This window comes from Equus caballus, chromosome 6, assembly GCF_041296265.1.
Source record: "Equus caballus isolate H_3958 breed thoroughbred chromosome 6, TB-T2T, whole genome shotgun sequence".
Classification (NCBI taxonomy): domain Eukaryota; kingdom Metazoa; phylum Chordata; class Mammalia; order Perissodactyla; family Equidae; genus Equus; species Equus caballus.
In genome coordinates, this window is record NC_091689.1 from 43465257 (window position 1) to 43491597 (window position 26341).

The 26341-nt window shown below is 48.0% G+C and overlaps 1 protein-coding gene across 7 annotated transcripts in view; it reads right to left on the minus strand.

Annotated features, from left to right (window-relative positions):
• The window catches only part of IQSEC3 (IQ motif and Sec7 domain ArfGEF 3), a 110047-nt gene extending 93434 nt beyond the window's left edge, over positions 1-16613 (minus strand). For 4 of the 7 annotated variants that reach the window (XR_011439917.1, XR_011439916.1, XR_011439915.1 and 1 more), the window contains exon 1: positions 15918-16600. Coding sequence is in view for 2 of the 7 variants with exons in the window: in XM_023642970.2 (XP_023498738.2) it covers positions 15918-16468 (551 nt within the window). In the remaining 5 variants the exon portion in view is untranslated. Of the gene's footprint in view, positions 1-15917 lie in introns of all 7 variants that reach the window. The other 3 variants (XR_011439918.1, XM_023642969.2, XM_070270846.1) reach the window with 3 other exon arrangements.
• Between the last annotated feature and the right edge of the window lie 9728 nt (positions 16614-26341).

Genomic DNA, 26341 nt, shown 5'->3' on the forward strand with positions numbered 1-26341 from the left:
TCTGACCACCCTTCCCTTCTTCTATTCTTTGAACAAATGCATTTCTTCCAGCCCCAGGGCCTTTGCACAGAATGTTTCTCTCAGGTCTTCACACAGCTCTGTCACTAGCTCTATTTAATCTCTCTGCTCAAATGTCACCTCCTAAGTGAGGTCTCTCCTATCAAAACTACCCTCCTCCCAAGCACCCCTTATTTTTCTTTATAGTCCTTATGAATTTATACAGACATGCGTTAACTTCCTTGCTTAATATCTGTCTTCTCCTCTTGAGTGTGAGCTCCATGATGGCAGAGTCTGTCTGGCCTTCTCACCGTGAATCCCCAGCAGCTACAGCAGAGCCTGACCTGCAGTGGGTGCTCATTAAACACTTGTTACACGAGTGCGCAGATATGACTCCAGCCCTTGAGAAACCCGAATAGAACCTTCCATCCCTAAGCAACAAGAAGATGCTCAGCCCCCCTCTCCATATTCCTTCTTCCTGCACAGCATGGCTCATCATCTTTTAATTGGCCCCAGCCCCCAGCTAGCCTAATGATACGTGTGTGCGTGTGTTGATAAATGAGTGTGTCCAGGCTGATCTGTTCTGTTTGTTCTTAGGCACGGAGCTGCAGCAGAGTCCTGAGAGCTTCATTTAAAGGAAACTTGCCTGCTCTCCTTCCCCAGCCCTGATTGACCGACAGTCTCCAGGGTGGAGGCCAGGGCAAGTGCACTTTGAAAAACTTCTCTTGGCCATTTGGGTGCATGTTACTGCAACTGTCTGCAGAAGGTGGTGGAGGGCAGAGGCTAAGAGTGCCGACTACCCAGACCACACTGCCATGGTCTGAATCTGGACCCGGCCTCTTGCTGGTGGCTTGACCAAAGGCAAGTTACTAGACCTCTGCGTGCCTCATCCCCACCAACAGAGAAGTTGTTAGGACACACATTGAGATAGTCTGTAGGGCATGTGTCACAGTGCCTAGCCCACCGTAAGCACACGGCAACACGTTAGCTTTCCTTAAATTATTATTACTTTCCTCTTGGTAGTGACGCCACCGTCCTCAGTTTGCGCCCCCCACCCCCCCAGCTTAGTTGTGGGCCTTTCCTGTGGCGGGTGGTCGGTAAGCATAGTTGACTGTCGACTGGTGGAAATAAACCTGCTCCTCTCTCTCTCATCTTAAAGAACCACCCTCTGTCTGGAACCCACTCCCCTCTCCAGTGATCACCCCATTTCCTTACTCTCCTTTAAAGCAAAGTTCATCAAAGAGTTTTCTACACTCGCTTTCTACAATTCCTCGCATTCCGTCATCTTTTGAACTTCTTGTTAGGGAAATTTCAGACACACATTTTGCCAATCTTCTACCCCCAACTTTTTTGCTGGAGTATTTTAAAGCACACATCCGAAATAATGTCATTTTACCCACAATGTCTCTCTAACAGGTAAGAGCTTTAAAAAGGTGTAATAACAGTATCGTTATTATACCTAACTAAATTAACAATAATTCTCCAGTATCTGTGTTCAAATTTCCCTGATTGCCTTAAAAATGTCTTTTTACAGTTGCTTTGTCTGAATCAGGACCTCATCAAGGTCCGCACATCACATTTGGTGGACGTGTCCCTTGTCTCTTTCCCCTTGTCTCTTAAACCCACACTGATCCAGCCCACGGACCGTCCTCATCTCTCACCGACTCCAGTGCTGGACTCTACTTTCCCGCCCTCCTCGTTGAAATGCCTCTTTGCTAGAACACCACGTGGTTCTCAGCTTTGGTCCTCCTTTGACTGCTCCTCCTCTCCCATGCGCACCTCTGGACAAGGACGGGCTCCGGGGTTCCATCCCTGGTCCTCACTAGTCTTCTTTTCTCGCTCTTTGGTGGCATCATCCATTCTCAAGGCTTTCAAAGCCATCCCAAATTTGTATCTCCAGTCCACTCAAATGCCTACCAATCGTCTCCACGTGAACGTCTAGCAGGCATCTCAAACTTAACACCTCTAAAACTCGACCCTCATCTTCGCCCCAGACTTCCTCACCTCATCCTTGCAATAACTAAGTCCCAAACTCCTGGGCTCACCCTCAGCTCCTCTTTCTCTCACACTCCACGTCAACCCCTTGGGAAGTAGTTTGGTTTAACTGCTTATCACCGTTTTCACTGCTGCTACCCCTGGTCCAAGCTACTTCCACCTCCAACCTGGACTTTGCAACCACTGCCCCCTTATCTCCCTGCCTCTGGCTTCTTCCTTCAGTCTATTCTCAACTGAAACTCAACCCAGCAGCCGAGGGTCCATTTAAGCATTCTTAGCTCAAAGCCATCCGCTGGTTCCCAGTTTTTCTTAAATAAGAGCCAAACTCTTCACAATGGACTCCAAGGCCCTATCAGTGTTTCTCAACAAGGCACATTGGTATTTGGGGCAGGAAAATTCTTCATTATGGGACCTGTTCTGTGCACTATACAATATCTGACCTAAGCCTTACCCACTAAATGCCGGGAGAGCAACACTTTCCCCTTCAGCCCTGCCAGCCATTGTGACAACTAAAATGTCCCCACACATTTCCAAACACTGCCTGGTGGATTTGGAAATCCCAGCAGAGACTCTCTCACAAGGTCTGCTGCACCCCTGCACTCTCCCCACCCCCCCACCATGCCCACCCGCATCTCTGATCTCTCCTCAGTCTCTCCCAGAGCTCCCTCTGCTCCTGTCTTACTTGAGTGGCCAGGCAGGCTCCCTCCCAGCCTGCGCTGCCTGCTGCCTCCGCCAGGAATGCTCCCGCCCAGACCGCACAGAACTCCCGTCTCCAGCTCTTTGCTCAGGTGCTGGCTTCTCAGTGAGGCCTTCCCTGTTTGAAACTGCAGGCCCCCTTCTCTCTTTTATTTTTCTCCAGAGCACTTATCCCACCAGATGTATTTTTGTCTGGAAGCTTCATGAAGGGATTTGGGGGGGGGGGGGGTTGTGCACTGCTGTACCCCAGTGCCTGGAACAGTAACTGGCACACAGTAGACAATAAATACTTGTCAAGTGAAAGAAAAAATACAGATGCCATGAGTATATACTTCTGTAGCACAGAAGACAAGCACTTTTAAGCCACAGGAATAAAGAATTAATTTCATTCTTAGCAAGGACTGGAGTATGCTCAGCCTGGGTGGGAGAGCCTCAGGTTATTTCTTCCTGAAGGAGGTGGGGTTTTAGGACTCACCTTTGGCTCGTTTTGAACCAGATTATGACATGCTAGCAGCTCCCCCAACCCTGGTGACAGCAGACAACAAAGGGAGCTGCAGGGAACAAAAGCGAGCCAAGCCAGAAGAGCGGAGAAGAGTTTCCAGTAGAGAAGCACGCTCGCTGACTCTGATTTCTACCGCAGTTCACTAATGTCTGTGGGAGCCCACAGCAGCGCGTCAACAGCTGGAGGGCCACGGTAATCTCGGCCTGCCCACCCCCGCCCTCAGAAAAGTCCACCCCAGATGATTAAACAGGGGCAGCTTCCCAGAGCTTGCCATCCAAACTCTCAGCAGACCAGAAGAAAGGCCCTAGGTTCACAGCCGTACAATGGAAGACTTCACAGCTGTTAACAAGAACGAGGCAGCTCTTCTCACACTGAATAGGAAGGACCACCAAGACAGATTACTAGAGGGAAAAAAGGCAAGGGGCGAACAGCGCATGGGATGCTACCATTTGTGTGAAAAGAAATACACGCGCACACACATGCACAAACGTATACATATATGTGTAGATATCTGCTTGAATGTCCCTCGACATTTCCTGGAAGGACACAGGAGAAATTGCTGGCAGTAGTTGCTAGGGGGCAGGGCTGGCGGTGGGGGTGAGTGGGTTGGAAACAAGGGAGAGGAGACACTTTTCACTATAAACTCTTACATCTTTTCAATTCTGTACTATGTCAATGTATTACCTATTTGAAAAAAGTAAATTAAATTTAAAAAAGAACACAATCATATTGAAAAATGACAACCAACAGGGCCATGGGACAAGTTCAGCATTTTTGGTGTTGAAATGAAAGCCACGTGCACACGTACAGGTGGCCAGAAGTCGGAGGACAGAGTCTCAAGCGGAAAGAGCCCAGAGGCGTTCGCTGACCCCGTTTGACAGAGCCTATCTGTGGCCTGGGACTGAGAAAGCCAGTGGGTTCCTAGGTGCCATCCAGAGCCAGGCAGGATCCAGAACCTGCCTGGTTGGAGCAAGGGGTGAGCCCACCCTGATCTGGCCACACCCCCTGGGCACAGGGTCCCTCCTAGCTCCTGTTCTAGGAGAGCAGTGATGAGGTAAGGCTCCACAGTCATGTGGAGCGGTGTAGGTGTGTTGGTCTGAATGAAAATAAGATCGGGGGTGGGGGAAGACGGTAGATGGGAATGCCAGGGGAGGGGGGTGCATGTCTTCAAATATCTGAGGGGCTGTCAGAGAGGGCGAAAAAGAGTCGTGAGCTCTCTGGAAGACACAGGAAGATGAGGAAGAGCACCCTACCTTCAAAAAGCACCTTCTGGGCTGGTTCTTGCCAGACGAGTCCCCAAATACCAGCAACTACTATACTTTGGGGCCTCACTACACGGAGGCGCTCGGCTTGCCTGGCGCCATGCTGGCATTACACCTTAATTTTCACAGTAATCTTGGGAGGTTAGTACCAGTCGTTTCCCCATTTTGTAGATGATAAAAACTAAGCTGTCGGGGGCCACGTGGCTGTGGCCAAGTGGTTAAGTTCACACGCTCTGCTTCTGCAGCCCAGGGTTCGCCAGCTCCAATCCTGGGTGCAGACATGGCGCCCCTCATCAAGCCATGCTGAGGCGGTGTCCCACATGCCACAACTGGAAGGACTCACAACTAAAAAATACACAACTATGTACCAGGGGGCTTTGGGGAGTAAAAGGAAAAATAAAATCTTAAAAGAAAAAACAAACCAAGCTGTCATTGCTCAAGATCATGCAGTGGATACACGACTGAGTCAGGATTCAAACCCAGCGTCACACTCTGAAGTCGTATGCTCCACCCTAGGTCCGGCCAGAATTCTAAGATCCCGTGACGTAGTAAAGTACAAATATAAACATGCGGAGGCCAAGACAGGGCTGGGATTCTTTCGCCGAAGTGTCTTGGCCACAAGGAAGGCTAGGAGAGGTGGAAGTTGGACAGTGACACCATCCTGATCCCTGATCCTCTTAGCTGTCCCCGGCTCTTCTCTAAAGGGAATCCACTCACACCAGCCTGGGCTGGGGCCTGCGGAGCCGGGAAAGGAGCTCACGTGCAGCGCGAGGGTCCACACCCTCGGGGTCGCAGCGCGCGCAGAGGGTGGGCGGGGCAGGGTCTGGGGCCCGGGCGGCGGCAGCAGCAGCAGCAGCAGCGGCCCGGTGGTGACGCCGCACGGAAGCCCCCTCCCCTCCCCTTTCTCTCCCCCTCGGTTCCCAGGACGCGCCGGCGGCGGCGCGGGGGTTGCTCCCAGACACCGTGGGCGGGAGGCGGGCGCGCGCCAGGCTGAGTCGGAGAGGGCCGCGGGGGTGGGAAGGACTAGGGAAACAGCCAGACTCGAGAGACAGGCCGGGCCGCGGGCGGGAGCGGAGGCCGGCGGTGGGGCGATGGGGAGCGCGAGGCGCGGCGAGGGCCCCGGAAAGCGGGCGGAGGCGCCACGGGCCTGGGGGAGCCTGGGCGCCCAGGTGCGGCGCGGGGCGGGGACGGCGCGGAGCCTGCGCTTCCTGAGCGGGTGACTCAGCACCGCCTCGCCTGGCCGGGGGCGCGGGGCGGCGGGGGCGTGCGGCTTCCCCGCGCCGGAGGTGCCGGCCTCTGCCGCCCCCGGGGAAGCGCGGAGTTGGGCGCGGGGAGGGGCGCGTGGGCCGGGAGATTCCCTCCTGCTTGTCAGCAGCTCGCCAGCCCGCCCACACAGCCAACAGCTGATTCTGCATTCCCTCCCCACAGAGAAGCCCCCGGGGGACCGCGGCCGGAGGAGCAAGGGCTTTCCCCAGGCTGTCAGAGTGAGTTTGGGTGCAGAAGGTACGAGAGGGGACCGGAGGAAGGAAGGGGGCTCTCTCAGGCTGGGGCAGGGAAGGAGCAGGCTGGGCTCTTTCCTCCCGCCGCTCCCGGTTTTTACGCATTAATGTCCAGAGGGAGCGCGGTGGAAATCCCTGGGGTACTTAGAGCCGGAAGCCCCTGCGAAATTCACCGCATCCCTCCCTAGCCTGCAGAGCAAGGCCACTCTACACGGGACCACAGGGGTGTGTGAATTCCGCGTCTCCCTCAGTCCCCCATCCTGAGCCTCCTTCCCAAGGCTCTTATCATTTGGAAGTCACTTTTCGCCTCTAAGCTGGGTCCTTCTCGCTGCAGCAACCTCTTAACAGCTCTGCTGCCACAGGCTTGGTGAGCTGAGAGCAGAGAGGGGCAAAAAGGCAAGGGAAGATTGATTGTCCCCATTGGGAAGAAGGGGAAATCAAGGCCCAGAGAAGGGAGGGGTTTGCTCCAAGCTTACACTTGGGATCTGTGTGAGTGGGCACAGCAATCAGGACTCATCACCCTGGTGCTGCCCCACAGTCCCTTCCCTGCCTCCGGAGCTCCCTTGGCCTTCCCTGATGGGCTTTTGAGTTAGGGAGCGCCAAGAATGTTAAAGATGTCGAGTGAGCCAGCTTGGAAGCATCCAGGGCATCTGTTTGTAAAGACCAGGCTGTGCACAGGAAATACTGACTCTAGACACAAGCAAGAGATTCCCAACTGCTCTGCAGAGTTTCTGTTGCTGTTTTAAAATAATTATTGTGTTGAATGAAAATTGTGGTAGATTGCAATCGTTTATCAAGGAAGAAATTATGGAATTCCCTTGCTTCTCTGCCTGGGATGGGGAGTGCGTTCCTGATTGGAGGCAAGGCGACGGCTGGTTTGATCAGATATATCCAAAGCCCTGCGAGGTGATGCGGTGCCAGGCCCCGGCCGCAGCCAGGCCAAGATGGGAAAGTCACAGTGCAGCTTTCTGTGTGTCATGCTGCTGCCCACTTCCTGAGCTTCCACACACCGCACCACAACCGAGTCCCAGGCGCCCTGCCCCTACACCCACCCACCCTCCAGGCAGGCTTGTCCCCAGGAGCTCACTTCCTCCAGAGGCCTGGTCCCCTGCAAGCTGATGACAGAGTGAGGGGTGGAAGGCCAGGAGAGGAAGACGCAGGAGGAGCCGGCTGGCCAGGAGGGATGAAGCAAGTCATGCCGAGATAGGAGAAGGAAGCCAGAGTCCTGATGGTGTGACCAGACAGCGTGGCATGGGCAGGAGGAAGGCCTGTGCTGAGCTTTGTTGTGAGGCCTGCACATCTTTTGTGTGGTGTGGGTTGTCATATAACTCCTCCAGCCTGTTAGTAACACAGTCATCCATGCACAGCTGTCCACTCAGTCCCACAAACACGTCTATGCCATACACACACCCACGCACCTTAACGGTGTCCTAACGTTTCCCTGAACAGAGCTGACACTGGTTGAGAAATAGGAGTAAGAGGCCTGGAGCCTGGGGTGCTGCTTCCTAGTGTATCTCTCAGGCCAGACGGTGACCCCAAAACCCAGCTCTCCTCTCTTCCACCCAGAAACACGGCCGTAATTCAGGCTTCCTTTCCCTCTCATCCTCATAGACCCATTGCCCATTGTTAGTTCCACCTGCTGACAAGGTCGCGTGCGCGCACGCACGCGTGTGTGTGTGTGAGACTGAGCTGAAATGCTCACTCAAAGGGCTTTCTTGTGATTTATTCTTAATGTAGCTTCCCAGGCAGAGGACTGGACTGGGCACAGGCTGGGGGCAGCGGGAGAGGAGGGCTCTCCATGCTCATAGATAGGACTGGGGTGGGATGTGTTAGCTGGGAGGAGCACCCACGTCTCCCTCGCTCTATGGCCAGCCTTAAGAGCTGAACCTCTGATCGAGCTTTTCACACACGCTGTGCTGTTGTGCCTAAGCACAACCTACTGCCCCAGTGGGGCCTCCCTCCGGCTGAGATCTTCCTCAGCCCTGACACCACACCCTCCCCACCCTCCACCCGCCATCGATGAGCCTGCCTGGGCCCTACATACTCAGAGTTTATTCATTCAACCAGTCTTTATCAAACACCGACTAGATGTTGAGTTAGCCTCTCCTCCCCCATCCTCTTCAGACTCATGCGACACCAACCTCTACTACCTACTGGCCCTTCCTGCCCACATCTTCCTGCCTCATGGCAACTCCAAGAGAGTTGTATGAAATTTTGTCATCCAAAAAATTGTTTTAAGATCCTAGAAAGGACAAAAGAGCTTACCAAGCACCAGGATGCTCTTAAACCTCTGCCTTATGATTCTTACACGTGAAGTTCATTGGGAAAGCACCCCTTCCACAGCCTAGAGAAGTATTTTTGCAAGACAAGCCAGTGTGGGGGTGCCCTGGGTCCCTCCCCTTTGCTTACCAGACCAGGCAAGGCAGTGCCAGTTCCCTGAAAAATATGGCCGAGGTAAAGATCATTTAGGCTCTCAATAGCCTCCCTCAGGAGCCCTTCGACTCCTTATGAGCCACCTGCCCTGGCCCTTAGTCAGCCAGTGCCATCATGGTATCCTCTTCCCTCATCAAACCTGCTCTTGGAAACCGCTCAAATAAACTCTTTCATGCTGAAGCGTAAAAGGCTGATATAGCTAAATGTGTTGTTTTTCTCCTGTCCTAGGAGAATTTGAATTTAAACAAGGTGGATAATCTTGAAGCACCCAAAGAATTCCTCTAATTGTGGAATTGCTGGCATAGGTGAGATATTCTGGAAGGCAGAGAGACCTCCGTGGGTCCTCTAACCCTGCACGCTAGCTGAGGTTTGGCCCGCACACCCATGGGTCAGTCCTGATCAGTTCTTCTGGTCTGTCACTACGTATTGTCAAGAGTACTGGATGAAGCGTTAAGAGAATCTGAGCTTTAAACCTGGTTCTGCCACTAACTAGTTTGGAAGCACCAGTGACTTCTCTCTCAGGCCATAGTCTCCTCATTTGCCAAATGAGAAGTTTGGACCAAATATCCTGATAGGACCTTTCCAGCTCTGACATTTGTCTGACTCCACAGATGGGCTAGGGCATCCTGGTCCAGCTCCTAAAGCCCTCCAGCCCCTGGAGCTGTGGCCCAGAGGGAATGGCTGATGCCAGCCCAGAGCGTGGGCAGGGATTTGGACCGTCCTGCTTGCCCTCGGTCCACTATAGCCTGCCTGCCCGCCAGGGAGGAACGGTACCGCTCAGCACACACCAGTCTTGCAGAATTACGTAACCATCCTGGATGGACTTTTCCAAACAAAGAGCAGCAGCAAAACAGCCCATCCCCGCACCCTGCCCAGCGCCCCAACACACACACACATGCGCGCACACAGACACACAGAGTGGTCTTCCCCTATGGTGGCCTCACAGCCACACCACCCTGGGAGAGAATTTTAGACGCCCACCATATTTTCTTTTCCATTTGTTTTGTTTTTCCTAGAAAGTATTTCATCTAAGCAAGTCCTTATGAGAAGAAACTCTTTTACCCTCTGGGCTTGACCAGAGACGCAGAGTCTTCCCCCAACTCCCCACCAACCACCACCAGAAACCCCGCAACAACACGTCAGGCCTCTCATTTTCCTGGTCCCTGCCTACTGTTCTATCGAGCTTTCTGACCTCAGAGTCCTGCAAAGAGCGGGTCTACCCTTCTACCCAACGATGGAAGGGTCTGGAGAAATGGATCTAGCTTTCATTCCAAGGAAGTGGGAAGCAGCCTCCTGGTTCGGACTCTACCCCTCCCACTCTCCACTTTTCTCCTTGACAAGTCCGTGTACTACGGGAGACTGTAGTCTCCCTATTTAGAAAATGGGGCAGGTCATTCCTGTCACCATGGGGCATTGGGTGATAACTCAGGTCCCTTCGACGTCTTTAAGAGAAGTGCAAATAATCTTACAATGCAACAGAAGGATGTGAGTTGGGCTTCAGGAAGCATTTCCCAGCTGTACAGTTGTGAGACCTCATCACGAATCGCTATGGGAGGGTGGATTTGTCCTGTGGGCTGCGTTTCAAGGTCAGCGCCACATTCGTGTGTCTGGAATAGCTTGGGTGCACATTGTCCAGAGGTAGTGGGGAGAAGAGGATGGGCACATGTGGAAAGGTGGCCTGGAGGGATGGAAGGACCCTGAACCTGGATTCTAGTCGTTGCTGTGGTCTGACTGTGGGTGATCCCTGCTTTCTCTATCTGTAGAAAGCCTTCCATGTATTGAGCACTTACTATAGTGCTCGAAAGAGTACTGAGCACGTGACAATATCTAATTTTTAAATTTTACAACAACTGTTTGAAGTAGATATTATTCCTCACTTTATAAATGAACAAACAGAGGCTCAGGGCAGGTAAATAAGGACTGTCAGCTCTCCCAGCTGGTGGTGGTAGAGTGGGGTTCATACCCAGGGATGCCCACCTCCCAAGTCCATGTTCTCAACCAACTAAATCCTGAGAATTCTGTGATTCTATGGTTTCCTTATGTTCTTTTCAGCTTGAAAATCTAATTTCTCCCTCACTCTAACCTGATCCTTGTTTGTTTGTTTGTTAATGCCCTCGTTGCCTGAAATGGAGAGGACCACCCCTTTCCTCCGTGGAAACCAGAAGCCCTTTGCAGGTTGTGTGGGAACCTGCACCTTGTGCTTTTCTAGAAGCAGAGGAGGAAGGAGCTACAGTGGCCCAAGGCTCGGTGGTCCTGCCAGATGGCCTTGCATTTGGGGATCTGCCAGAGGCAATGAGAGTGTCCCCAGGACCGCTTACTAAGAAACCCCTTACAAAGCTGCTGCTGCCCTGTATCCAGGCCACTGAGAGTATGTTTGGGTTCCAGTGAAGAAATGTTTAGGCTCTGCAACAAGGGCAGCCTGTCTCAAAAGCTTTACGTGGGATTTAAATTCAGGATCCAAGTCTCATTCCAGACCATAGACAAGCTATTTGTCCCAGCTCTCTCCTCCTTTTTCGTATTACCCTCCTTTTCATTGACTCTCCACCCAGAACTGACCCCATCTGTCTTTTTTCATAAGTGACCTTTGAAACTTAGGCTGTGCAGATATTTGCTGAATCAGCAGGACCAATGGCTGCTCCTCTTGCTTGGTTTCAGGCCAATGGGAAAACGTGCCAGGATGCCTTTGTGAGGCCCTATGGTGGCAACTGTGTGGGTCTGGGAAGGGCTTGGGAGTAAGCAAGGAGAGAGATGGGTGGAGCAAGGCACAGGGCCTGGTGAGGGAGGCAACGGAGTTTCCCAGAGGAAACTTGTTTCTCTTGAATTCTGTTCTTTTTGGATGAAAGGGAGGGAAGAGCAGTGGTCTGGCCCTTGGAAAGAAAGGAGCCAGCAAGTCTTTACAGGTGCCCACTCTGTGTCAGCTTCCAGGTGAGCAGAAAGACACACACTTCCTCCTCTCCTGAGCCTTCATTCCTGCCCCATTTCCCAGCTTACCAGCTAGAAGTCCTCTCCCCACCGGAGACTGGGGAAGAGGAAGATAGGCAGGTTGGCGAGCCTTGGCCACAATGTTGCTTGCTCAGCAAGCAGGCCTTCTAGGCTCAAGGTAGACAGAGACCCTGAGGCTCTCCTTACCCTGTTGATAGGGGTTTAGCCCTGAGGGGATTAGGGTAAGGGGGACTGTAACATGAGAGGGTTTATGCACATGCAATACGGATGTCTCCGAGGGCTGACTCTTCTGGCGTCTGTCCCCCTTCCCGTTATTCTTGGCTCTTACTATTCCTGACATAAACCCTTGACTCCAACCAAGCAAACCTCCTCTCTAGGCTCTGAACATGGTTTGTATGCTCACCCTTTTTACCCTGCGCTGTTCTGATAGAGGGCAGCTCTAAGCAGCTGCAATCCGCTTACACTCGCTTGGATGTTTCTGGATATGTGTCTCGCATAGGTTGAGCAGACTGTTTGCTTCTTTCCTATCTTTCCACAGCACAGAATGCAGACTTTTGAATGGACTGGACACTTGATGCATAGAGTTGACTGACTGACAGACCTTCACACTCTTAGTAGTTCCCAGGATGGGCCAGTCATCAGCTGCCATCTCTAGGCCGACAACACTGACTCAGTAGGAGCAGAGACACCTGCTCCAATCAGCATCTTAGACAGCTCAGGCTAGAAAGCACATCCAGCAGTCTTCTAGCCACCATCCAGCCTCCCGTCAGTATGAGACCAGGGAGCTCAAAAGAAGACCCAAGAAGTACTTCACGCTTAAAGGGCGGGAGTCGAGAGGAGGAGACTTCCCCCTGCACCTTCAGTGGAAGCAAAAGATAGGAAGAAAGCAAAAGAAGGAAGAAAATATGGGAGCGAGAAAGTGTTTGAGGGAGAGGGAAGAAGAGGAGAAGAGAGAAGGAAGGAAAAAGGGGAGGAAAGTAGTGAGAAAGAGGAGGAGTATGAGAGGAAGACAAGGGAGGGAGGAAGAGAGGAGAGGACGGGAGCTGCTGAACCATTCAGATTTGATAGCCACTTGCAGGTGGGAGTTTGGAGTAGGAGCTGAATTTAAATTATATGCAAGAATCTTACCTAACCTCCGGTAATCCTCTGCCTATGGGCTTGGGGACATGGGCAAGCCTGGGTCCACGGCTAAATGCACGGCTGGGTGGGTGGGCAGACGTGCTCAAACGGAGAAGCTGTGGTCGCACTGAATCCAGTAGCTTCAGGTAGGGGCAAGCGCTTGTCTGGCAAGGAGGAGCCTTCCAGGCCAGGCTAAGGCTCTGGCTCTAGCCGGGAAAGGGATAATCAATTCTGTGGATGCTGTGAGCTTTGATTGAAAAAATAAAGAGGGAAGCTACGATTGCTGCTTTCATTAAGAGGCGAAAGCAGTGGGGGCTGGAGCTTAGCAAGAGCCAGGAAGCAAGCAGAGAAAGAGTTTTAACCCTTTGAGAGTCTTTCTTCCATGATATGTCTGCACCCATCCACCCCCACATCATTGCTTCCTTGGCCCAAACCCCAAGGCCACCACCTCTGTGTCTCCCTCAGCTGAAGGAGGAGAGAGGCCAGGCTGCATACTAATGCAGACCTGATGAGAATTAAATGATATATTATTTCCGTGTCCCAGGTTCCCCTGGGCTCCTGTCTTCTCCTGGATTTGAGCAGGAAAAGGAGTTCTGGGGGTAAGAGACCAACTGTGTGGTGAGATAATGTATCTAATACAATGCCTGGCTCCTGAGAACCCCTTCCCAGCCATCAGCAGCCTCACCAGGGCCACCTTCTCACTCTAATGAGGCCAGAGAAGGGAAATCAAGGAATGAGAAAAGACTGACAGCGAAATTACGATCTGAAGATCCCCCCTCTGCCATCTCTTCCTCCTACTTCAGCACACCCCATAGAGAACTGATTCAGCAGGGAAATCCCCAGGAGAAACATCAGAGAGAGAGCTGCTGGCTCTGCTTTTCCTCTCCTCACCTCACCCTGTCCATGAAGATCTCTCTGCCTGCTGGCTGCATCTAGCCCTGCATCATTGAGAGGCATGGGCAGAGGAAGACAAACATATGAAATGGGGGTCATGGGTGGACAGCAGGGTGGGTCCAAACATGTAGTCAGCAAAGATGATTCCTTTTGGAGGTTCTGTGGGGGAAACTTGGGTTGAAGCTAAGCAAAACAGTGGGAATAAATGAGTGGTTCAAAAGGCATTCATCCAGCCAAGATGTCCATGATTTCACATCCAAGGGGAGAGAGGGCTGCAGGGAGGAGGGAAGGCATGCATATCCTCGCTCTCTAAGTCTCTGGGTGTCCAGGCTTGGGGAGCAGGGGGAAAAGCTGGAGGATCTGGAGAAGCAAGGAGCTACTGGTGGCGTTAACCTCTTAGTGCCTGGCACAACTTCCTAAGTGAAAGATTTCCAACAACTTCCACTCTCTTCCACATTCTAATTATTTCTTATTTTTGTTCTGCTCCCTTGGGAAGCAAAAGCAGGACGAGAGAAAAGGAAAGATGAGGACACTACAGTTCCTTTCTGGTTTTGACATGTGAGGCTGGATAGGAATCCAGGTGGTTCCTAAATCCTTGGATTCCCAGCAAGAGCACCGAGGCAGGAGAGTTTGGGCTCTCTAAGCTACTGCAGGGGCCACAGCAAAGTCCTTGTCTAAGAAAAATGGTCTTTCCTCAATCCTTCTTGCGCACACAGTCCCTTGAAGGGATGCAAAGAAAATGGGGATGTAGTGGAAAAAGAAGGGAGACACTAAAGGGCGTAAAGAGAGGAATCAGATGATGAACTAGAATTACCAGGAAGCTGTGGCTGCCCCCAGGGAAATGGAAGAGTTCTTTTTCCTCTATTTGGGGAAAAATCCACATCATATCTTGGAGGACGTTGCCTTTTTTGAGCCATGGGCACTGGGTGAAAATTGACTTTCTGCTTTTTATGCCGGAGACAGAAAGGAAACTGTGATGCTGAAGAAAGGGCCAATGGGCTATTGAGGGAGCTGGGGAAGAAAACCACATCTTCTTGGGGCTTGAATCAAATGCCATAGGTCTGCCCAGTCAGATTATCCTGGATCTGTTCCCCTAAGAGCCCATGGTTCTGGTCAAATCTACTCTGTCAGCTAACATGTCCTGACCCAACTTCTCTAAGTCTACAGCAGATATGAAAAGAAAATGAGTTTTTAAGGAATACGTCAAATCTGCACAAGTATCCGCAGACCTAAAGCACGCCGAGACTGGATGGAGATGGGATTCTTGGCTCTCCTCCCTCCTCCCCCAAACCCAGCTCTTAGCATCACCACAGTCAGGGTCAGGTGCTGACGAGGTATTGATTTCCCCTGAGCTGTTCTTCCATGAGGTTCTCCCATCATCTGTCTAATCAGAGAAAGGAAGCTAACATGGTCACAGCCTTCCCAATACAAAGGAGAGAATACTCCTATCCTCTTTCATCTCTTCTTCCCATATTCCTAGTTCATGGATATTGAGAGTAAGGAGGAGCTTGAGGTCCTAGAGTCCCTCACTGGGGGTCAATGAGCATATTTATCTCGGGACTCAATGTGAGAGTCCAGTTATCACCAAATAACTGAGGGGAAACAAGTTTGCAGTCACTAGCCATAACAGAGAGATTTAAACAGGAATTACATCCAAATACCAACTCCGTTTGCCAACTGTCTCTTTCATCATTGTTCCCTTTCCATGACTGCCAACCACCCTGCACAGAAATCCTCCTTGAGGCAGAGGAAAATGCTATAACCAGACTGAATCCTCATGCTATAACTGAGTCCTCCATTAGCTGGGTGGGTTGTTTCCTTGCACTTCTTTGGTTCTGTGGGGATTCAGAAAAAAGGTGCCCACTCAGGTCAGAGCAGAGTAAGCTTCCCCAAATGAGCCACTCCTGGCTTTGACTCCCACTGCATCAGTTTAAGAGCCAGCTTATTCCTGTGGAAAATGCTTTCTCCTACCCTTCATCTTCCTCTACCTCCAGCCCCGTGCTTTCTCTCATCATTCCTGCTTTTCCACCTTATCCCCTGCCTCCTGAATTCCCGTAGACCCTAATTCTACTCTTCCTGGACCCAGGCCTTTTAAAGCTCTTAACATACCTCTTTGCCAAGCCTCCCTCTTTTTCATATCTCACTCTCCATTCAAATAATTTTACTGCCCAAACTCCCTTCCAAATTTTTCCTAACTTAAAAAAAATGTTCAACTGTTTTCTTTTCTTCAGTTTAATCTTTACCCCAACTTCCTCTCAATCTTGTCCCTTTTAAAACCTGCCAGTTTCCAACATCCTCAATCACTTAAAACCTTTCCTTTCCTGCCTTGCCCCCAATGATGGTCTGGATATTCCCTTTTGCTCTAACATCCCCCCAAACCCTCTCAAACGCTGATATCATTACCTCCTTTCCCCCAAACCTCCTTGACACACTTCTACCCCCAAGCACCTTCTCACTTCATGTTACCCTAGTCCTTCAGATTCTCAGGTGCACCCGATTTCCCCCTTGTCTCCTCCTCACACCCATTGCTTCCGTTTCTCCCACCACAACAGCCCCCATCTCGTCTTCCCCACTCACTCGGGTCTCCTGCTCAGGACGCCCTTGCCGAGGGCGGCGGGGGATTTGTGCTGAAGGAGGGTTCCAGCGGCAGCGCAACAACTCGGGGGACGCTCCTTCTCCTTGTCGGCGGCGGCCCCGGGCGCCACCGGGTGCTGGTGGGGCGACTGGGGTGCGTGAGCCCTGCTGCTGGGGCCCGGCTGGGGCTGCGCCAGGAGCTGTCCGTGGTGCTGAAGCGGTGGCTGCTCCGGCGCGGGCTGTGGCGCTGCGGGCTGGAGCTGTCCGTGGTTCGGGACCGGTTCCTGGGCCCCGGCCGCGGCGGCGGCGGTGGCTGGGGTAGCCGGCAGCGGGGCAGGCGACGGGGCGACGAGCCCGGGAGGAGGCTGGGCTTGCAGCAGCTGCTGGTGCTCCCACAGGCTGCGGTTCTCGGCGCTTAGCTCGTCCAGCCGCCGCTCCAGCTCGTCGATGCGCTGGCGCTGGGTGTGGATGAGGCTCTGCTGGTTCTGCACGATGGCCGTGAGCTCCTTGAGGTAGAGCACGGCACGCACCGGGTTCTCCAGCAGGCTCTCCATGCCGCCCGCCGCCGCCTGCGCCCTGCCTGCGCCTGGGCGGGCGGCGGGGAGCGCGAGGGCGCGCAGGAGCCGAGCAGCCCCAGCGATCCGCTCGCCTCCCTCTCCGGCGGGCCCAGCCTCCCTCCCCGCCGCCGGCGCCGCGTCACTGCCACACAGACATTCACACACGCACCGAGGGGCGGACCGGGCGCCAGGGCCCACCCACCCGCCCGCCCACCTCTAGGCTTGGTGAGGAGTTCGGCATCCTGCAGGGCTGACAGGAAAGGAAGGAGGCGAGTGAAAGAGAGGGTAAGGGAGCGGGATAAACGGAGGAGACCCGAGATGGCCAAGGTAAATCTAGCGAGAAAGAGAAAGCGGGCGAGGCGGAAGTAGTGATACTGGGAAAGTGCGGTGGGACGGGTAGGAGAGAGAAATGTATGTAAGAAGAGGAAGTCATGGGACTCTGAAAGGGTCACGAATTCTTTTTCCCAGAAGCTGGGCGTCCGTCTTAAAGACCTTCTGAGGAGAGGCCACATTTGCTCTTTTGTACTCAACAATCTATTCTGCTGGGAAAGTCCCCGGAACACAAGGATCGTAGGCCTCTAAGGGACCCTAGAGAACATCCGGCCCTACTCCTTCCTTCAGCCAGGAGGAAACTTAGGGTGGGAAGGCTGTTTATGCTGGGTTTTCTCTGGGAATGGGACCTCAGGACAGTTTTGGCCACTCTAATAGGAACACAAACTAAATAAACCAAGCCCTCTGTGTCATGGGCTAATGCTTCCAGAAACTTCTGAAGCGATCATTCAGCTTGAAAAACATTTATGAAATGCATACTACTCCCAAACACTGGCCTAGGTGGTGGTAAGATAAGGATGACTAGGATGGAAACTTTGGCTTCTTGAAGTTTATCACTAAGTAGGTGAAACAGGTAATAAATATTTAATTTCAATATACAGTGGTGATTGTAAGCGATAAGATAGAGATACGCCCAATGCGCTATAGGAGTCCCACAGCTTGGTGATCTGGGAAGGCTTATTGGAGGAAATAACACTTGAAGTGGGAAGGATTTTCCAGAAAGAGGGAACAGCATAAGCAAAAGCTCAGAGATAATGAATCAGCATGAACTGAATCAGTTATTAATTTCTACAATAAATGTACATAAAACACCCACTAAGCGCTAAGTAATGTGCTAGGAACGATGCAGGCTACACGTTGCATAGATAATAAGTTATAATTTCTATAGTCAAAGAGATTACAACCTGGTAGAGTAGATATAGCATGCACATGAATAACTAAAATACAAATCAAAATGACTGTAAGAGCTCGTCAAGCCGAGTGCCAAAGCAATTTGGGGGAGGGGGATGTTGTGTTTAATTATGGTGATCGGATAAGAAGGAGGTTTTATTCAAGGTGGGCCATGAAGGATGGGGAGGATTTCAACAGGTGGACAGAACAGGGGACCACAAGATGGGAAAGATGTGTCAGACAGCAGGAAAAGACTTCGGAATGGAAATAGAGCACTTTAGTTTAATTCAGGGAAATGACCTTTGCCTCTGGGCTATAAGTGCTCTTAGCATATCTGCTGTTGTTCTGTTCCATTCTCCACACAGGTGGACTCTCAGGCCCCCTGTCTACTTGCTGTTGTCCCAAGGTAGACATATCTGTGAGTGTGTCCAGTGAGCTAGAAAAGCCAAGCCCATCTGGTACCAGACGTGAATGACCTTATGCGAAGGGATCTGTGCTTTGCAAATATATTGGTTTCTCTGCACTTGTAATGTGTTTTTATTTTGCTTTTCTCACATTTGTTTTCCTAGCAGACTTCCTTTGGTAAAGCATGAGTGAAGGAGGTTTAGCCACAGCTGAGCCAACAGTTGGGAGGACAGGGTACCCAGGAGTATACTTTGGTGGTGATCGGTTTTCCTGCTAAAGAAGGGAGGTGTGGGATGGAATGAAGGCCCACGAAAACTCAAACACTTTTCTTCTGAATTGTCTTTGCTTGCCTAGTTGACTTGTTGTCCAAGAGTTGGGTGTTGATGGAGACCAATACTATTTCTATAAGTAAAATAGCCTGTGGCATAAGCACCATGGGGCTTGTTTAAAATGCAGGTTTTTGGGCCCCATATTAGTCCTGCTGTGTTGAAATCACTAGGAATTGGGCCCAAGTGTTTTCATTTTTTAACTTTTTCTTTTATTTAAAAAAATCAACTTTATTGAGCTACAATTTACATGTAATAATATGCACCCACTTTGAGTGCACAGTTCAATGAATTTTAACAAATGCCTACACCCATGTAATCAAAATTTCCATCACTGCAAAAAGTAACCTCATGCCCTTTTGCAGTCAATTCCTCTCTTCCTCACCCCAGTCAACCACTGATCTACTTTCTGTCAAGATAAATTAGTTTTGCCTGTTCTAGAATTTCACATAAATGGCAATGATACAGTGTATATACTCTTTTGTGTCTTTCTTTTTGCCCAGCATAATGCTTTTGATGTTCATCTATCCTGCTATAGGTATCAATAGTTTGTTCCTTTTCATTTCTGAGTAGTATTCGATGGTATGGGAATGCCATAATTTATCTACTCACCTGTTTGTGGATGTTGCGGTTGTTCCCAGGTTTGAGGTATTTTGAATGAAGCTGCCATGATCATTAATGGACAAGTTTTTGCTTGGACATATGTTCTCGTGTTTTTTTCATATGTTTTCTGTGCATGTACGTTTTCACATATTTTATGTTTCATATGTTTTATCTGGAAGAAAAAGCTAGAATTGGAATTGCTGAGTCATGTTCTAAGTATTAATTAACTTAATAAGAAACTGCCAAATTGTTTTCCAGAGTCTTTGTACTATTTTTTATTCTCATCAGCAATGTATGAGACATTCAAGTGTTTCCTATCCTTGCTGACACTTGCTATTTTTAGCCTCTTTTGATTTTTTCAATTTGAGTGAGTTAGTAGTATATCAAGATGGCTTTAATAAGTATTTCCCTGATGACAGATGCTGTTGGGCATCTTCTCGTGCGCTTATGGCTATTTGTATATCTTCTTCGCTCACTGTTTCTGTTGAATTGTCTTCTTATTATTGAGTTGTAAGAGCTCTTTATTTATTCTGGAAAACAGCCTTGTTCAGATGTATGTATTGCAAATATTTTCTCCAGTCAATGGCTTGCCTTTTCATTTTCTTAACATTGTCTTTTGAAGAGCAAAAGTTTTTATTTTGATAAAGAAAAACATTCATTTTTTTCTTTTATAATTAATGCTTTTTGTGTCCTATCTAAAAATTCTTTCTCTATTCCCAAAGCCAAAAACATATTCTCCTACGTTTTATTCTAGAAGTTTTATCACTTTTCCTTTTATGTTTAGGTCTATGGTCCATTTTGGGTTAATTTTTGTGTTTGGTATGAAGAGTCAAAGTTCATTTCTTCCTTAAATCTTTGACAGCATTCACCATTGAAGCCATCCCAGCCTGGAGGTTTCTTTGTGGGAAGATTTTTAACTACAAATTCAAGTTCTTTAATAGATATGGGGCTACTCAAATATTCTATTTCTTTGTGTATCCATTTCAGTAATTTGTCCCTCTGGTAGGCAGAATGACATCCCAAAGATGTCTATGTCTTAATCTCCAAAACCTGTGAAGGTGTTACCTTACGTAGCAAAAGTGACTTTAAACGTGTGATTAAATTAAAAATCTTGAAATGGGTAGATTATCCTGGATTATCTGGATGAGTTCAATGTAATCACAAGAGTCTTTATAAGAGGGAGCTGAGAGTGTCAGAGAGGAGATTGTGACAACAGAAGCAGAGGTCAGAGTGAAGCAATTGCTATCTGGGAACCAGAAGCCAAGGGAATGCAGGTGGCCTATAGAAGATGGAAAAGGGGAAACCGATTCTTCTCCAGAGCCTCCAGAAGGAATGCAATCCTGCCAATACCTTGATTTCAGCCAGGTGAAACGAATTTTGGACTTCTGACTTCCAGAACTGTAAGATAACAAATTTGTGTTTTAAGTCATTATGTTTGTGGTAATTAAACAGCAGCAATAGGAAATGAATACATGTGTCTTTCAGGAATGTATCTGTTTCATCTGAGTTGTCCAAATTGTTGGCATGAAGTTGTTTATAATATTTTCCTACCAATCTTTTAATGTCTGTAGGCTGTGTAGTGATGTCTCCTCTTTTATTCCCAATATTGGTAATTTAGGTATTTTTTTTTCTTTAATCAGTCTGGCTAGAGATTTATTTATTTTTAAGATATTTTCAAACAACCAGTTTTGATGTCATTGATTTTTCTCTATTGTTTGTCTATTTTCTATTTCATTGATTTCCTCTCTTGCCTTTATTTTTTCCTTTTTCTACCTACTTTTGTTTCCATTTGCTCTTCTTTAACCAGCTTAAGAATAAAGCTTCCATAATTGACTTTAGACCTTTCTTCTCTTTTAATACAAGCACTTAAAGCTCTGAAGTTCCCACTAAGCACTGTTTTAGTTGCATCCCGCAAGTTTTGTTTTCATTTTCATTCAGTGCAAAATATTTTATAATTTCTCTTCTTGCTTCCAAATCTTTCTCTTATTGATTTCTAATTTAATTCTTTTGTGGTCAGAGGACATACGCCATATGAGTTCAATATTTTAAAATTTATCGGAACTTTTATATGGTCCAATGTACGGTCTCTTTTGATGAATGTCCCATGTGTAATTGTCTGATAGCTACTCCAGCTTTCTCATTATTAATGTTTGCATGTGTGGTAGGCAGAATAATAGCTCCCAGATATGTCCATATCGTATCCTGGGAACCTGTGAATATGTTACCTTACATGGCAAAAGGGACTTTGCAGATGCCATTAAAATTAAGGACCTTGAAATGGGGAGATTGTCCTGGATTATTTAGGTGCACCCAACCTAATCACATGATTCCTTAAAGATGAAGAACCTTTCCTGGTTGTGGTCACAGGGATACATGGCTATAAAAGGACGGTCAGAGTAGTGTGATGTGAGGAGGACTGGACCAATTTTGTTTGCTTTGAAGATGAAGGAAGGGGCCATGAGCCAAGGAATGTGGATAGTCTCTAGAAGATGGAAAAGGTAAGGTAATTGATTCTCCCTTAGAACTTTCAGAAAGGAATGTAGCCCTGCTGATCCTTGATTTTAGCCTAGTGAGACCCACACTGGATTTTTAACTTACAGAACTGGAAGATAATAAATTTGAATGGCTTAGGCCACTGCATTTGTGATAATTTGTTACAGCAGCCACAGAAGACTAATACAGCACGTTACAATTTTTTCTCATCTTTTTATTTTTAACCTACCTGTGTCTTTAAATTTAAAGTATTTTTTCTTAACACTTAACATAAAATTAGTTGGATCTGGCTTTTTAAAAATCCAGCCTGACTATCTGTCTTTTCATTGGAGTGTTTAGATAATTTACATTTAATTTAATTCAATTATCATTAGGGTTGGATTTAAATCTACCATCTTGCTGTGTTATTATTTGTCTCATTTGTTCTTTGTTCTTTTTCACCTTTGCCTGCCTTCTTTTTAGACTATTTTCTGGTACTCCAATTCTTCTCTGCTACTGGTTTATTGATACTGCCTGTTCATTTACTTATTTAGCAGTCGCTCTAGGGTTCACAATATTTGTTATTGAATTTTCATTGTTTACTTTCAAATATTATAATATTCACATATAATAGAAAAACCTTACAACCGTTTATTTCCATTCCCCCCATCCTCGGGGCTATTGTTGTCATAGATTAACTTCTACATATTTAAGTCCCACAATTCATTATTATACTTTTTGCCTTAAAAAGTCAATTTTATTTTCAAGAAATTTAAATTTTTTAAAAACATCTTTTATATTTACCAACATATATACCATTCTGCCACTTTCATTTCTTTGTAGTTCCAAGATACCATTTGGTATCACTATCCTTCTACCTGAAGAACTTTCTTTAACATTTCTTATCATCAGGTCTGTTGGTGACAAATTCTGTCAGTTTTTCTTTGTCTGAAAAAAGTACTTATTTCTCCTTAACTGCTGAAATTTCTTTTTTCTGGATATGGAATTCTTGGTTGACTTTTATTTTCTTTCAGCACTTAAAGATATTGTTCCAATGACTTCTGGCTTGCATTTTCTGGCAAGAAGTCTGTGATAATTCTTAACATTGCTGTGGTCTAAAACGAGGAGAAAAATAATGAATTGAAACAAAATGTGAAATGACAGGGGGTGGAATTAGCAGACAAGATTTTGAAAGCAGAAAAATTTTGAAAAGCTGTCATCAATATGTTTAAGGATATAAAGAAATGCATGAACACATGAGAAATAGAAGATATAAAAAAGAACTAAGTGGAATGGTGAAAATACGGCATCTAAAATGAAAGATTTACTGGGTAGGATTAACAGCAGATATACACTGCAGAATTTTAAAAATCAGTAAACTTAAAGATATAGCAACAGAAACAAACCGAGTAATCTCGCCCCATGGGCCGTCAAGTCTCCATCTATTCCTTTTTCAGTCCTTTTTCTCTCTCTGCTTCAGTTTGGAGAGTTTCGCCTCTAGAATTTCCATTTAGCTCTTTTTTATATCTTCCATTTCTTACCTCACTGTGTTTACGTTTTCTCCTTGTTTGGGGTCTCGTTTTCCAGCTTTTTCACGTCTAGTAATTTTTTTGTTCTATGCTGGACATTTTGAATGTGACTTTGTTGAGTGTTGAATTTTGTTGTTTTCCCTTAGAAAGTGTTAGGTTTTGTTTTTGCAGATAGTTAAGTCACTTGTGGATTTACTTGATGCCTTCAAATCTTGTTTTTAAGCTTTTTTAGGGCAAGTCTAGAGTAATTGCCACTCTAGGCCTCATTTGTCGCCCCACTATGGTGTGATGACTCTGTCTGATTGAGTGCCATCTGGTCTCTTCAGTCTGGCTGGTCAGAACTCGAGTCTCTTCCAGGCTTTTGTGAGCCCTGAGAGTTGTTCAGCTCAAAACATCTCATCGTTATTTGCTCAGTTTTGTGGCATTTCACCGTATGCACGTGCAGCTTAGTGCTCAGCAGAGACTCAAGGAGGCCTTTCTGCAGGTCCCTGCAGCTCTTTCTTTGTATAACTCCCTCTCCTCTGGTCCTCTGTCCTCTAAATTCCTGCCCCCTCAGCTCCCCAAACTCCAGTCTCTGTGTCCTCAACTCAGAGACTGTCATGCTCTGCTTTGGTTGCCCTCCTGCACTGCAGTCTCGAAAGTTCCTCCAGGCAGTCACCCAAGGAGATTGTACCCTCACCTCATTTGCTTTCCTTTTCTTGGGAATCATAGTCCTGTGCTGCTAGTTTTCCAATATCTGAACGCTGGTGTTTAAATATATGAGTATATTGGGACATAATTTTCTGTTGATGGTAGGAGGGCACACACAGTCCCAATTTTTGGCTTCTAGCAAGTTTTCATGGCCAGATGCCAAAAACTGCATTTTAACGAACACCGCAGGTGATGCTGATGCAGCCTGGGCTAGAGGGGCAGAGAGAGGAAGGCTTACATTTGTAGAGCGCTTTCCAGTTTGTGGGACAGCTTCGTATTCATATTGTTTAGTCCTCACATCCGCCCTCTGAGGAAGGCAGGGAAGGGACTATTATTCCCCTCTTAAGACACAAAATTTGAGACCCAAGGAAGTTGTGACTTTCCCAGAGCAGGATGGTCGATGGGTTGGACTGCTAGAGCTGGATTTCTAGTCTTCAGACCCTAATGCACAAACTCATCTCCCGCATATTGTGAGAAGCAAAGAGCCCTGGAACTCAGGCCTAAGGGTGAGCTTGGGAGTACTCTTCCCCGAGCCGTGCTGGGGCTTTGCTCAGGCTGTGTCTGCCTTTCTCTGCCGCTGTGTTCCAGCCTCCCCTCCAGCACAAGTCCCTCACTCCTCCTAATAGATGTTAGGTTCCAACCAAATTGGACCATTTACTCCTCCCCAGATCCAGCCACGCTTCTCTGTCTTTCTGGTATTTTCTATTCTGTCTGAAGTGCTCTTCCTCACCCTGAATCCCTGCACGTCCAAATCCTGTCCCATCAAGGCTCAGTATACATGCCACTTAGGCCGTGAATATCTTCCATTTTCTCTTCTTTCTTTAGATTCTCGTAGCTCCTTGAGAATCTCTCTCTCTCTGGCATTCACCAATCTCTTTGTTATGTAGTTGTCTGTGTAGATGTCTTCTCCTCCTAGACTACAAACTCCTTGGGGGCCAGAATTAGTGCCTTGTAACTCTGGGCACCCACTCTACCCCAACCTGCACTAATCCCAGCACCTTGGCCTCAATAGGGGTTCAAATAATATGTGTCCAATAAAAGAATAAAGTAGTGTGTGGGGGGGGGAGAGGACAATGAGCAATTGTGCTTAGTTGTAGGGAAGAAGTCAGCCACAGAAAATGACGCTTTACCCCTTTAGACCTCAGATGTCTCTCTTTTCAAATGACATGGTGAGACATTTGGTTAAATTATGTGTGTGTGTGTGTGTGTGTGTGTGTGCTTTTCTACATGTATTTATAACCAACAATAAAAAGTTTCAAAATTGTGAATGTAGAACAGAGTCATTTCTAGATTTCCTTTTAGCTATGGCATATACATTTGTAAAATCACACATCCAGGGTAAATTGATGAGGTCAGAAGGGACACTGATGAGGGCTTTGATGCCCAACAACCACCTCAGGAACAGCAAGACATTCAGTTTTTCTGGTCCAGGATACTAAATCAGCACCTCTCTTCTTCCCCAACTACCTGACAAGAACAGAAGGTGCTGCCACCTCTGCCACAAGCAGCGTCACCCTGGGGCGGAATTCTCTCACCTCAGCACTGAAGGCTCGCACACTTCACACCTGGCTCTGGTTGGACACCTCCACACGAGCAGGTTTGGGCTGGAGAAAAAACAGTGGCAGCGTCTGCTCCTGCCCAGAAGATTTGATGGATGCTAGACAACTAGAGAGGATGTTAAGGATCATTTCGTCCAACCCTCTGCCTCTGGGCAGAACAGCAGTGAAGCCCCACACACAGCCAGAACTTCTCCTGGCTCACACGTGGTCTTATGTCTTCTGTGGCCTGGACTGGAAATAAATCAGGCTATCAGCCTACAGGGAAGTAAAGCAAATATGGCCTCTCCTTGTGACCTTTTGCATCAGTTTCCACGAACATTTCCCTTACTGTTGTATAGTAACAGTGATGATAATCCTAGCCAGGATTTGTATTTCACTTTGTGATTTTAAATATCTCTGGGCCTTGGTTTCCTCAACTGTAAAGTGGGAAAAATAACTGAATCCACATCATTGTAAGGATAAATAAATAATATGTGTGATGTTCAATAACACGTATTCATTTTATTCGATTCTCATTGAGTGGTAAGCAACACATATGTTTTTCAGATGTAGCAGATGAGGCTGAGAGGGTGGGTAGCTTTCTTGAAGTTACACAGCCAATAAAGGCAGAACCAGGACCAGCCCTATTCTAATCCCCTACCCTTTTTCCTCTGCACCCCACGTTAGGACCTCTAACATGGAGATAGTAGTTTGGGCAGGGTTGGGGGGGGGGCAGTCAACAGTGACTTTATACTTGTGTGTGTGGTTAAATGACATAAAGCCTGTGAAGCACTTAGAACAATGTGTGTCACAGAGCCTGTGTCCAGTGAAAATCAGCTTTGTTACTGGGTGGTTAATCCTGTGCTATGTATGAAATACTCTCACAGATACACGATCTTGTATAGTCCCCACAAAAGGCCCATGGAGTATTTTCATTAACCCCTTTTTACAGAAAGGGGACAGGGACACAGAAATAAAGTGACTTGCCTGAGGCCAGTAAATAACAGAGCTAGAGATCTTGCTTAGCCCAGGCTGCTCCAGCTTTTCTCAGCCAGGGCTTCTCTTTTCTTTTTTTAAAGATGGGCA